The sequence below is a fragment of the Pyricularia oryzae genome, chromosome 4, assembly GCF_000002495.2.
Source record: "Pyricularia oryzae 70-15 chromosome 4, whole genome shotgun sequence".
Lineage (NCBI taxonomy): Eukaryota > Fungi > Ascomycota > Sordariomycetes > Magnaporthales > Pyriculariaceae > Pyricularia > Pyricularia oryzae.
The window spans coordinates 89,111-102,268 of NC_017851.1; the positions used below are offsets into that span (position 1 = coordinate 89,111).

Here is a 13,158-nt window from a genome sequence, read left to right on the forward strand (position 1 = left end):
AAGCCTGTTCAAGACAGCTCCAATTCAAACCCCACCATTAATCGATTGGCTCCACTAAAAAAAATCTGGACGTTGAAGCCGCGATTGTCAGCAAACGCCTTGCGACACCAGACAGAATTTGTTGCGGTGGGAATCCCCCGGTCCACGCGACTCTCCAAACCAAAAGAAGAAGAGGGAAACAAGAGCAGGAACAGAAGAAAATCGGAATAAAAAAACACCCCGCTTGCTCGAGCAAGTAATTCAGTCGCAATGCCTGCCATCATCGAAACCGACTTGCCTTCATCCAAGGCGGACAAAAAGTCCAAGAAGAACAAGGAGAAGAAACGACCACGGGAAGACGATGAAGCCACCGAGGCCCGCAACAACAAACGGTCCAAAAGCGAGGCCCCTACTGCCGATGAAGCTGAAGATGGTCAACATGTCAATGGAGGAGAGAAGAAGAAACACAAGAAGTCGCGCAAGTCAAAGCAAACCGAGACGGAAGATGTCGAAGTGGAGCCAGAACAGGTAGAAGAGGCTCGGGCCAAGAAGGAAAAGAAGCAAAAGAAGAAGAAGGATAAGACAACAAATGGCGAGGATGCTTCAGAAGAGGTTGTCCCAGAGTCGCCGGTCAAATCCACCAAGAAGTCTAAAAAGGTCAAGAGTGAGGTGGAAGCTGCACCGGAGACCATTGTCGACAATGCAGCCACTGAAGAGGCAGCACCTGAAAAGAAGAAGAAGAAGCGATCAAGGAGAAAGTCGGATCGTGCGGCGGAGGAGGATGTCGAGGAAGAGTATGGAGCTGCCAAAACCAAAAAGTCGGACTCGGAGGCTCTGCCGCCAGACTCTCCGGCCTCGCAGGGCTTTGCCCTCGACTTGATGGACGTCGACAGCCCCTCGGTAGCACGGTCTGCCAAGCCCGATATACTCCAGCCCGCCCATGCGCCGTCGAACCCAGAATTCCCCTTTGCCACACAAATCGTGTCGCTCTACGTCCCCCTGTTCCCCATCGGGTTCGACCAGCCCCTCACCAAGGTTGCGGAGCAGCACCTGAAGCCGCTCCTGAATCACTACTCACCTCTGATGAAGGGTGTCCTGCTCGACTACAGGCACGTCACGCTTGGCGAGCTCCCCACCCGCGCCGACCCGCGCAACCCGCCCACCGACCGGACCCCGACGCTGCTGTCCTGCAAGGACGAGTATGCCGTCGGGTTTGGCTGGCTCACGGCCGAGGTCTACCTCTTTGTGCCCCGGCGCGGTGCCTGGATGGAGGGCGTGGTCAACCTGCAGAGCGAAGGTCACCTGGGCGTGGTGTGCTGGAACCGGTTCAACGCCAGCATAGAGGCCAACAGGGTGCCCGAGGGCTGGAAGTTCATCGACGTTGTGCAAAAGGCCGAGGATGCCAAAAAGGCAAAGTTTCGCAACGCGGGCAAGAAGATCAACCTCGAGGAAGCGGAAGGTGAGGGCGACGAGGAGGCAGAGGCTGCCGAGGAGGCTGGAGAAGACGACCAGGAAGAGCTCGAGGCGAGCCTACAGCAGATGCATGCGACGGGATACTGGGTCGACGCTGCCGGCAAGCGCATCGCGGGCAAGATCCGATTCCGAATCAAGAACTTTGACGTGGGCACTGCGGGCGATCATGGCTACATCAGCATCGAGGGCACCATGCTGGACGACGAGGCCGAGCGGGAGCTGCGGGTCAAGGAGAAGGAGAGGGAAAAGGCCAGGATGGCCAAGGCCAGCACGAGCGGGATGCTGAGGAGGTTGACGAGGAGCGTGCCGGAATTCAGCATGACGAGCTTCGGCAAGGAGGATGAGGAGGAGGACAGCTCAAAGAAGGTGGAGCTGTATTCTGGCAGTCGACCCATGACGCCAAGCTGACGAGTCGAGGAATGTGTGGCTTTTGTGATATTCTAGGCTGTTTGGGGGTTAAAATGTTTTGCATTTCGACAGGTTTTCTTTTCGATATATTTCTAGGGCTTTCATTGATGTGGACGTGTTTTTCCTCGTGCCTCTGGACGATGACCTGAGATGAGGGTTTGGCTTGTATTTGGGCGATTTGTTCTTTGGACTGCTTGACGTTGTTGACTTTTTGCAATGTTATCTCCTGAACCCGGTTGACTAATGGCGAGTTTGACAGTCGACTGTATCGACCAAGAGGAAAATGTCACTTTTGGCAAACAGTCTCTACCTTGGTCGCATTAAGCATTGGGCGCGAAAACATAATCATAGATTCAACAACGACGTCTATCAACGGCACACAAGAACAGAATATCCTACAGCTTCAGTCACCGTCAACCGTCAACCCTCAAAAACTCCTCAATCAACTCCTCCACGTCGGTCCCGGCATTGCGCAAAAGGGTCCAGTTCCTCCGCATCTCGTCGACGGCATCGGTCATGAGGTCAATCTCGGTCAGGCACGCCTTCTTGGAGGTCTCGAAATCCATAGCGGCCTCCTCGAGCTCCTCAAAGGCGGCCGTCCTGGCCTGCTGCAGCAGCTTGCGGAACGCCGCGTCCTCCTCGGGCGTGACCTTGACGCGCTTGGCCGCCTGGAGCACGGCGTCCCTGCGCCTGCGCTTCTGGCCCTGCGAGGACGAGTCGCCGCCGTCGCCGCCAGCAGCCGGCCGCGGGTACACGGGCGTGTCGGGCTGCTCGCCGCGTTGGCGCCGGTCACGCTCGAGGTCCAGCATGGCCGAGATGGCTTTGAAGCGGCGCTCGAAGGGGGCGCTGCCCAGGACCCGGATGACGTCCTCGACGGGCCACTGCATGCCCTCGTCGTGGCCCTGCGGGTCTATGCCCGCGAGGGGCAGCAGGCTGCCGTAGAGCTCCGAGACCTTTTCTTGCCTCGGCGGGCCCAGGGCACCCGACGCCCAGAGCCGGGTGTGGTGCGCGGCCGCGTCCTCGGGGTCGGGGGTGGCGGGCGCGTCTGCGGTGGGCGCTGGGGCGTCGTCGGTGGTGACGATTGCTGGCGCCTTGGCTTTTCTTGCCTTGGTCGCTTTGGCCTCGGCGGTGTCCTTGGTCTTTTCCTTTTCGGCAAAGTCGGCGTAGCCCTTGCGCACGTACTCCCTGAAGGCCGAGATGGGCCCGGCCGAGTGGTCTCGGAACAGCTGGACGAGCTCGGACTTGCGGGCGTTGGAGGGAAAGTCGATGCTGAGGGCCCCGAGGGTGTTGCGCAGGATGGGCGCCCGGATCTTGGTGGCGTCAAAGTCGTCGGCCAGGAAGGGGTAGGTCGCGCACTGCTGGTCCCAGTACTCGGCCTCGGTGAGGGCTTTGGGAGGGGAGGGCATGCTGGCTCTGGTGGTGGGCATGTTGGCTCTGGTGGTAGGCATTTTTGGTATCGTTTGGTTCATGAGAATTTGGTTAGATTTTGGGATGGGATTGGGAAGACTTTGATGGGAATATAAGGGGTGGGAATAATGCAGGGTCGTATGGAGTTGAACTCGGATTTAGTCAAACAAGCGGCTATGCTATCCGGAAGCGGAGCAAGCTTTGAAAGAACCAAAACTGCATCAACATAGGCATTGGGAAGCTGAATTGAGCGATAACATCAAATGAGCAAAATCGACCGGAAGCATCAGCATTATTCTTTGTCCTGGTCACATGAAGATAAAAGGTGAGTATCTCGGCCTTGGCAACGAGTTTCCTTTGTTTTGTTCAGGCGGATCTGAAGATGGAAATTCCATCGCAAACACTCTTCCTTTGTCAGGACTGTATTGCGAAAACAGTTTTACAGTATTGATACACGAATTTTCCTGCCAAAATGGGAAAATTAGGTCCAGTCTAGATCTAGAGAACAACAACCAACACCATACATCCGTCACTGCATCGAAAGCCACAGGCGCAAATCATCCGTCATGCTCTCCCTCCACTCGGCACACTTGGCCCTCGCGTCGTCCAGCGCAGCCAAGCCCTTGTTCAACTCCCCCAGCAGCCGCTGCACCTTCCACCTGACGCTCTCAAACTCGCCCATGCTCGCCTCGAGCCGCCTCTCGGCCGTGCGCATGTCGTCGCGAAACTGGACCAAATCGTCCAGCTCGTCGCGGTCCAGCGCCGCCAGCTTCTGCCTCTTGAGCTGCAGCCGCGCTCTCGCCGCCTCGTCGTCGTCCTCTCGCCTCTTCGTCTCGTCCCCCTCCCCCCGCCTCTCGGCCTCGTCGGCGTCGCGCGCTCCTCTAGCACGCTTGACCCCCCGCGGCCGCAGGGCCTGCGGCGGCGAGGGCGGGAAGCAGGCCTTGAGGTTGGCTTCAAACTGCGGGACGAGGAGCGGGGCGTTGTGCTCAAAGGCGCGGACCAGGGCGGGCTTGCGGGCGCCGGGCGTCATGGGGAAGCCCAGCGCGACCAGCGAGCGGCGGAGGACGGGGACGGTGGCGCGCCAGGGGTCAAAGGTCGGGGACAGGAAGGGGTGCTGCTTCACCTGGGTGGACCACCAGTCCTCAAAGGTGGGCGAGGGCGGCGGGGGGTCTGGTGTGGGGGATGGTGGGGAGGGGTAGGTGAATTGATGGAGTTGGGTTGGGGACATTTTTTTATTCGTGGTTGTTTTGGTGGTATACTAAAGTAGTACGACAAGAATTTATTGGGAGAAAGTGTGATTTGGGTATTTGCAATGAGCATCTGGGATAGCCACCAGGGTCGGGTACGGAAACTGGAAAATGCGCATTTTAAGAGCAGCTGGTGACGACCGCAGCCTGGCATTGTCTCGAGGTATCAACAATGGGAGTAGAGAACAAAGGAGGCCTGCTACTTTTAGCATACTTGGGACGGTGTGAACAAAGATGCGTAGGCGATAAAGCAAGTCGGGAAGGCAAGTCCGAGCAGGGGGATTAGGTGCCTTAGCCGGGGGAGAAGATGGAATTCTCGTTTTTTTTATGTACGAAACTAAAGTTTTGGACCAGGTAGGTACCTCTATGACAGATGCGGTAATCGCTTTCGATATAGGACTTGACTTTCACACAAGCACTTTGCCGCCAATTTGGACCAAAAGGCACCGCGGAGAATTGCCCGCCACTACAGGTAACGCTTTCGCGTGACGCACCGTTTGCACCTGGGCGACACTTGATGGGCGATTAGCCGCATTTTTTTTGCTCTGTAGGTTTTGTGTGAGTTTGTGGCGTGCAGAGTTGCCAACTAACATGTGCTCTTGGACGCCCGAGGGACGTGACGTGACTGCAAACGTTGACGCACACTTTTACGCACATGAAGTTTGGGCGCAACTTGGTGAATGTTATTTATTTATTTATCTATCTCTCTTATCTTTTTATTTATTTGTTTACTTGACCAGCCACTTGGTCTATAAAAGCACATCCAACCCGGTTTCTCCATCCATCCTGATCGCTCTCCCCGTCAAACACAGTCACTCGCTCTATTTCCTCAATCCAAACACTCTACTTGATCAAAAAAAAGCATTGACTACCTTGTATATACAAAACCCGACCGAGATCAATCGCATCATCATGTCTACAGAAACCGACGCAGAGCTGGGTACAGCTCTCAGCGAATGCCAGATCATGGAGCGCCAGGCCGAGACAGCCAAGAGAGGATCGTGCCGGAAGCTCACGCTGGAGGACCTCCCTCCAGAGATCATGTTCATCATCTGCGAGTACGTGCTCTTCTCAAACACGCAGAGCGCGCCGCGCAACCCGGCGAGGGACCAGCACATGCGGTTCCAGAGCCCGGCGGCGCGGGGGGTGTGGCTGCCGCGGCTGCTGGGCATCGACGGGTGGGAGGAGCAGCAGACGCAGACGGCGCTGCTGAGGACGAGCCGGTTCCTGTCGGGGTGCGCGCGGCGGGTGCTCGCAACGTCCAAGTTCAGGGCGCAGGTGGACGTGGACGTCATGTGGGTGGCGACGTCGGGCATGTGGCCGACGGTGCTCAGCCCGACGGCCTGCTACCGCTCTGCTCTGGACGGCAGCCGACCGGGCACGACGGTCGAGGTGCTGACGGTGTCGATTCGGCTGTTTGACGACCCGGCCGGCCTGCACTGGTCGCTGGCGGGCTGGGGCCGGTTCCTGCCCATCCCCAAGGGCGAGGTGGCGATTGCGACGGCGATCCAGTCGCTGGTGGACTCGTTTCTGCGCGGGCGGGGGTTGATTGACCTGTACGGGGGGCAGGAAGCCGGCCACGGCAGCAGCAGCAGCAGCACAAACAACAGCGGCACAAATAACAACAACAACAACAACAACAACAACAACAACAACAACAACAACAACACCAAGACGATGCGCGTGCGCAAGCTCGTGATTGACGTGCAGCCCCCCGCGATGAAGCAGGCGGACAGGGTCGTCTTTTGCCCGCCGTTCGTCGCCAACGGCTACTACCACCGCTGGGGGGATTTCGGCAACGGCGAGTCGGCGTGGCCCAAGGGGTGGACGGTGCCGGACGATCTGGGGCCCGAGGAGCAGCGCAACAGGAAGCGGCTGCTGCCGTGGGAAGGGTGCAAGCTGAGGGCGAGGACCGCCATGGCCGACAAGGTTGCCAACTTTCTGTGCAGTGAGCTTTTGGAGCTGATGAGGAGGGACGAGGGCCTGGGGGAGCTTGGAGAGGGGCTTGAGAGGGTTGAGTTCAAGGTGGGAGGGGTGTTGAGGAGGGCTGTGGAGGTGGATGTCTAGGGCGGAGTGGGTCGACTGGTGGACCAACATGAGTACGAATACAAATACTTGTGAGGTACATACTTATGAGTACATATAAGAAATATATTCAGCGATTGTAAACTGTTTGGTAAACTGTCTGGTAAACAGTCTGGTAAACTGTCTGGTAAACAAAAGAACATGCAAGTCTATTTTAGTATTAAACACAATCAGTCCTCTTTCCCTCACAGCGCCCTCCCCGGCGTCCGGCTGTTTTGCACCTGCGACACCTTGACGATCAGGGCCTCGATCATGATGAGCTCGCGCTGGAACTCGACCTCGCCGTCGAGGGTCTCCTTGATGACGTCGGCGGCGGTCCTCAGCTCGCCGCCCAGGGTCATGGCGCCGTCGTCCATGCCGCCGACGCCAAAGGCCGGGATCTGGATGTGCGGGTCGGCCCAGCCCGTGGACAGCAGCGCCTTGATGGCGGCCACCCAGCGGCCCCGGTTGCGGGCCAGCGTGGTGGTGGACTCGGGCGTCATGTTGAGGACCGAGGACGCGCCGCGGTTGTGGAAGAACTGCCGCCCCGCCTTGAGGGCCTGCGTCCACACCAGACGGCGCTGGGCCTGGAGGTCGGCCGAGTCGACGGCGTTGACCTCGGTGGGGGCCACGGAGAGCGAGTCGTCGCCGGGGCCGTCTCCAGCGTCGGCGGCCCCGGCACCGTCGATGCCGTCGGGGTGGGGCGGACCGCCGGCGGCCTCGAGCAGCAGCGGCACAAAGCGGCCGTCGGGCATGTCGTGGTGGAAGTCGCGGTAGGTGCCGGTGACGGCGCCCGAGGCGCTGAGGCTGGGCCCGCCGTCGACGGTGCGCGAGTCGCCCTCGGGGCTGACGGCGAACTCGAGCAGGTCCATGGCCAGCGAGGCGCGGGCGCGGTCGTCGGTGACCAGCGAGAGCTTGTAGCCGACGTAGCCCAGCAGGTTGGCCTGCAGCGCGAGCGACAGGAAGCCGGCGCGGCGCGGGCTGGGGCCCAGCTCCATGGGCTCGTAGTCGGACCAGTGCGACGCCATGAGCGGCCGGTACCTGTCGCGGTACCAGCCCACGTCGTCGCGCGCCGGCACGTGCTCCTTGACCGCCGTCTGCCACGCCTCCTGGAACGTGCGGTCCAGCTCGTCCAGCAGGCCCACGTAGGTCTCGCGCGAGCAGTCCGGGTCGCCGTCGGCCACGAGGCGCTCGTCGACGCGCGCGGCGTAGCGCAGCACGTGCGACACCAGCAGCCAGGCCTCGGGGGTGAACTGCAGGCGCGGGCGGTTGGTGACCACCAGGCGCAGCGTCGAGAAGCACTTGAGGTAGCGGATGGTGCCCGACATGAGCGAGACGTCGAGGTTGACCGACGACGGCACGGGGGCCTTGACCTTTTTCCACACGCTGGACCGCAGCACAAACTCCTTGGCCGTCAGGTGCATAAACACCACGCGGTTGCCCTTGTCCGTGGTCTCGAGCAGGTCCGCGCACGACGTGGTCAGCCGCGACTGCATGCGCGCCGTGATGGCCGCCATGTCGGCCCGCGTGTAGGGGTGCGCGCGGTCGTGGTCCACCACCAGCTTGCCCACCGACGGGTCCTTGGCCTGCAGCTCCTGGCCCGCGATGAAGCCCTCGTCGGCAAAGGCCAGCGTGATGAGGTTGGGGGGGTCCACCGCCCGGAGGATCAGGTGGAAGATGCGCGCCGCCTCGCGCTGCTCGTCCTTGTCCAGCGCCTGGATGATGCGCATGTACAAGCCGTTGGGTCCGCCCAGCTGCGACGGCAGCGAGTCCAGCGTCGCCATGAGCTTGCGCAGGCTGCCCTCCATCAGCATGTCGATGGCCAGCCGGGCCCAGAGGATGTCACCCCTGGACTTGCGCGCCACCTCGTCGCAGAGCGGCCGCTGGCCCTGCGACAGGCCCGGCGCCACCTTGTCCAGCCTGTCGGCGCAGTACTGCGAGATGAGCTTTTCCGTCTGCGTGTGCACCCGCAGCCGCGGCACCCCGTTGAAGGCCTCCTCGAAGGGGGGCAGCTCTCGGCTGGCCACGCAGAGCTTGACGTGGTCCTGGTTGCTCAGGTCCATGATGAGACGCGCGATTTCGCTGTGCGAGTCGGCGATCCAGGCCGCGTTGCCCAGGACGTCGCCGCGCTCGTCCACGCTGGTGGCCTGCTCGCTGGCGCTGCCGTACTCGCTGACCGCCAGCGTCGACGTGTCGTTGGTCAGCTCGTCGACCGAGTAGCGGCTGCTCCTCTTGTGGAGCTTCTTGCCGCTGCCGTTGCCGCTGCCGTTGCCGCTGCCGCTATGATGACTCTGCTGCTGGTGCTGCTTGTTGTTGGGATCGTCCTGCTGGTCCTGGGCCCCCTCGGCCAGACGGTACTCGTCCAGACCGTCGATAAACATGCACAGCCTCAAGGTCTTGGACATGCGGGCAAACAGCTGGTAAAAGGCCTGCGACAGGTTGACGGTGGTGTTGAAGGGCACGCGCGGGGGCCAGGGGCCCTGCATAAAGGAGGGGAAGCACACGGGGATGAACTCGGGCTTCTGGGTCAGGATCTGGTACAGCATGCCCCTGAGGATGCCCTCTCGCGACTTTTGCACGTAGCTGCCGGCCTCGAACAGGAACACGGCGGCCATGAGGAGCTCGGGCTTGTCGCGCCGCCGCACCTTGTTCTCGTCGTCGATGCCGCTCGACGCCCAGCGCTGCAGCTTCTCGCGCGTCGACGGGTCGTGGAAGGCGTGCCGCATCAGCGTGGTCTTGCCCGACCCGGGGTTGCCGCTGATCCAAAAGATGGACTGGCTGGGGTCCTCGAGCCAGTTGTTGAAGGCGTTGGGGACGTTGTCGCCCGCCCCGCTGCCCTGGGTGTCCTTGGCCGACAGGATCCAGGCCGACGTCTGCTTGAGCTCCTCGTTGGCCTTGTTTTCGTTTTCACGCATGTCGTAGTGGAGAGCGTCGAGGATTTCTGTTGTTGTCAGTCAGTTGTCAGTTTTCGGTTGTTTCTCGACTGGCCTTTAGACTAGAGACAAAAAAGACAAGAAAAAAGACAAGAAAAAAGATACGAGACAAGAGCACCTACCCTTGCTTCGAATCATGCCCGCCTCCGTGTCCTGGAACCTCGTCCGCCTCGTCAGCTTGCTAATGTGTCCCACCAGCTGAAAGTATCCCGGGTCCTGCCTGTCCGTGTACCGGGCCAGGCCGTTGTGGTCCCGAAAGATGTCGTCCGTGGTCACGTTGAGCCCGTCGTACGCCGCGCAGTTCTTGGGCAGCATGTCGACGCCCCGAACCGCCGTCGTCAGCTGCTCGCGCACGCACACCACCGGCAGGTCGCGCGAGATGAGCGCAAACTCGCCCCGGTGCGTCTCCAGCGCGTCGTTGCTGTCGGCCATGATGCGGAAGAAGGCGTCGTCCATCTGGCCCTCGCCGCCGCCCGCGCAGTCCAGCCGGGCCGCGATGGCCGCGCACTGCGCCAGCGTCTGTCGCCCGTGGCCCCGCTGCGGCGTGCCCAGGAAGATGACCCCCACCGTGCGCGGGTAGATGCTGCCCAGCTCGCTGCGCTTGCCAAACACCTGCGACACCGCCGTCGTCGACAGCGCGTCCTTGACGATCAGCCCGCCGATGCCGTGCGCGATGAAGATGAGGTCGCGCTCCGCCTCGCCGTCCACCCGCGCCAGGTCCATCGACAGCTGGTCGCTGACCATGTCGCACAGCTGCCCGTAGCCTCCCGCCTCGCCCACCACCGAGATGTTCTCCGGCACCCGCCAGCCCCAGCTGATGACCCGCGTGTTGGCCGGGAGCTCTCGCGGAAGCAGGTCCCGCGGCCAGCAGACCCCGTCCTGCGTCCAGCTGCGCGTGCGCCCTCCGCCGAACCCGTGCACCAGCACGATGTCGATGCCCTTGTCCTTGTTCTCGCCCGACCCGCTGCTGGCCATGCTGTTGCCCGTCGTGTTGGTGTTTGCCGTGCTGAGCCCGCGCCCGCCCTCGCGGCTGCCGTCGTGCATGATCAGCACCCCCGGTCCGTCCGGCTCCAGGTCCATGGCCAGCGACCGCCGCGTCGTCGTGCCGCTGCGCGACAGCGCCGCCGTGCTGCCGTTGGGCGTGCCGTTCAGCCCGCCATTGTGGTGCTGCTGCTGCTGCTGCTGGTGGTGCGGGTGGATCATGCCGTCGCGGAGCTGCTGCACCCGCTGCGACTTCTCCGGCACCGTCTGCGCGGACGGCTTGCTGCTTTTGCCGCCCATTCTTGAAAGTGCTTGCCGTATCCGGCGCATGGTCGGAGCCGCCGCGCCCCTTCTCTTTCAGGTCTCGAGCCTTTTGCCGGGGTTTGGGGGCCTTTGTGGGATATATTTGTTTGCTTTGGCGTATGAGGGGGGGGGGGGGCGGATAGATAGATGGGATGGGTTGTCAAGTCAAGTTTAGTCAACCAAAACCACCCAAGATCCCTAGGAATCCCAAGTCTCCCCCCAAAAAAAGTGGTCTTTTTTGTTTTTACCACTTTTTTATTCCTTCAAAATGCACCCTTCTTCTTCCCCAAGTCCGTCTCTCTCTTTCTTTCTTTTGGCTCCCAATAGACAATGTCTAACCCTTTCAAGTCTCAAGATTGTGCTTGTGCTCCGGTATCCCCCCCTTCTTGCTTAATTCTCTTCTTCTTCTCGCTGTGCTTTGCTTTGTGCTTTGTGCCTGGCTGTGTAATGCAGGCGAGAAAACGAATGAATGGGTTACCTTGACGTACGTGCGTGGGTTTGTATGAATTGACCGCCCATTCTTCTTTTTGGTCTCGTGTTTTTATTCTTTGTCCCTCTTCGGTTCCCGCCCCTCAAATGACACAAACACAACCACCCCGATGCAGGACCAGAGGGTAGATTGTGATTTTGAGGTGTGATGGGAAACGGGGCCCAAGGGAAAAACAAATCGTACCAACTCTTGAAAGGAAGAAGCGATGTGACAAAAAGGTTTTCAGGGAGCAGGGTCTTTGATGGTTTGGCGACTTTTGTGTCACTTTCCCCTTTTTCTGTCCTATCCTTTTTTTTCTCTCTCTTTTTTACCCGAAGACGCACAGTCTTTGCTGTCTTCTCCCTTCGGTTCAAACACCCCAGCCAAACCAGAAAAAATAGGTCATCTCCCCCGCTGTTGGGTACCTGACTGACTACTCATGCTGGCCCGGCCCGCCGTCACCGCGCACATACCTCTTGATAGTGTGTTTTCTCCCTTGTCAAGACTCCTCCTCTGGGACCCTTTGACTTTGATCCTCATTTCTCCATCTTGACGTGCACTGGGATGCATAGAGGTAGCTAATCTTTTTTTTTTATTATCATTCAAAAGATTGCGCATCCTCATTCATGGAGGATACATAGTAAATTACGGGATAAAAATAAAGTACAAGGGATCAACGTTTAGTTGGGAATACCAAGCCAACAGGGACAAGAAATTTCCCCTCACTTGGGCCTGTACCTGGTAAATTGTGCAAATAACAGCATAAAACCAAGCACAACAAACCAGGGTCTAGGCTCGGATGAAAGGAGAGTTTTGGGGCAAGAAACACAATTAAATTAGATTAAACTGTGCCAAGGGATGACAGGAGTTCGCATCACGCGTTGGTGATCAATGTCCAGACGGGACCCTCCCAGGAACCTCCAGAATAGAAGAGGCGAAGGACAGAAAACAAAAAAAAAAAAAAACAATTGGCAGAAGCGACCCAGCCGGATCAAACCCGTTCGCACTCGCAAAATAAAGGCCCAATCCTGGGCCAATGCAAACTGGGGGACCCAAAATTGATTGTCCTGCGTATCAATTGACAGCCCCAAAAACTGTGCGGCATTTGTTCGGATGAACCCCTTGTGCGGTCTTTTTCTCTTCTTTTCCTCTCTCTCTCTCTCTCTCTCTCTCTCTCTCTCTCTCTCTCTCTCTCTCTCTCTCTCTCTCTCTCTCTCTCTCTCTCTCTCTCCCTTAGCGTGTAGCGACTCTTACCGAGAGGGTGAGAGAGTCATTCACTGCATCGCCTGGCGCTGATCTTGGTTCAATACGGGAAAGGGGGGCACCATTTCCACCTTGTCGCGTCCCGCCCTCGCCTGCAAGTTCAGGAAGACCCTTACAAGACAAAAATTGAACAAATTTCGTAAACGACAAAACAACCACCACCAACAAAAAAAAAAACCCCGGTTCAACAAATAAGCGGTGTGGAGGATGATCCGAAAAGGTTGTTGGCGTGCTTGCTTGGGTTCTAAAAAAGATTTATCCAGTATTCTCATCTCATCTAACAAACACTTAATCTCATAGTATATAAACACCATGTAACCGTCCCCTTAACAACAGGCGAACAAGACACCAGCAGCACCCTGACGCATAAGATTGCAGCACATGACCTGCACCTTGTCTCGTCCCGGCATCCATCCGGCAAAGTGATGCTGTAACGACACCAAGACTTTTTTTTTATCCATTAATCAGGACCCGCTTTTCTTTATCATCACAGTGTTATTTCCCCATTCTCTCTTTCGCTCTCTCTTTTCCTATCCTCATTCTACTCGGCGTAATCTCCTCTCCAGGCATGCTGCGGTTTGTCGCCTCTTTTTTCTGTAACTGCATCACCTGCAACGTGAGTGGTTGCGTC

The 13,158-nt window shown here is 58.8% G+C and overlaps 5 protein-coding genes across 5 annotated transcripts; 2 read left to right on the plus strand and 3 right to left on the minus strand.

The window, feature by feature from the left end:
- The first annotated feature begins 100 nt into the window (after window positions 1-100).
- On the plus strand, window positions 101-2,912 carry MGG_10674 (uncharacterized protein). Its single transcript, XM_003715857.1, has one exon. The coding sequence runs from the start codon at window positions 250-252 to the stop codon at window positions 1,858-1,860; it is 1,611 nt and encodes a 536-aa protein (XP_003715905.1). The 5' UTR covers window positions 101-249; the 3' UTR covers window positions 1,861-2,912.
- Window positions 2,188-3,360, minus strand: MGG_13933 (uncharacterized protein). Its single transcript, XM_003715858.1, has one exon. It carries the CDS (start codon window positions 3,327-3,329, stop codon window positions 2,274-2,276), a length of 1,056 nt encoding a protein of 351 aa, XP_003715906.1. The 5' UTR covers window positions 3,330-3,360; the 3' UTR covers window positions 2,188-2,273.
- Window positions 3,361-3,605: 245 nt separating this feature from the next.
- Window positions 3,606-4,631, minus strand: MGG_10673 (uncharacterized protein). Its single transcript, XM_003715859.1, has one exon. The coding sequence runs from the start codon at window positions 4,493-4,495 to the stop codon at window positions 3,797-3,799; it is 699 nt and encodes a 232-aa protein (XP_003715907.1). The 5' UTR covers window positions 4,496-4,631; the 3' UTR covers window positions 3,606-3,796.
- Window positions 4,632-5,086: 455 nt separating this feature from the next.
- MGG_13934 (uncharacterized protein) lies at window positions 5,087-6,581 on the plus strand (the record flags this gene model as incomplete). Its single annotated transcript, XM_003715860.1, has 2 exons — window positions 5,087-6,032; window positions 6,225-6,581. The coding sequence occupies exons 1-2, from the start codon at window positions 5,106-5,108 to the stop codon at window positions 6,579-6,581; spliced, it is 1,284 nt and encodes a 427-aa protein (XP_003715908.1). The 5' UTR covers window positions 5,087-5,105.
- A 66-nt stretch (window positions 6,582-6,647) lies between these two features.
- MGG_15344 (uncharacterized protein) lies at window positions 6,648-11,924 on the minus strand. Its single transcript, XM_003715861.1, has 2 exons — window positions 9,634-11,924; window positions 6,648-9,519 (listed from the first exon to the last, which is right to left on the minus strand). Exons 1-2 carry the CDS (start codon window positions 10,820-10,822, stop codon window positions 6,785-6,787), a joined length of 3,924 nt encoding a protein of 1,307 aa, XP_003715909.1. The 5' UTR covers window positions 10,823-11,924; the 3' UTR covers window positions 6,648-6,784.
- Window positions 11,925-13,158: the final 1,234 nt, after the last annotated feature.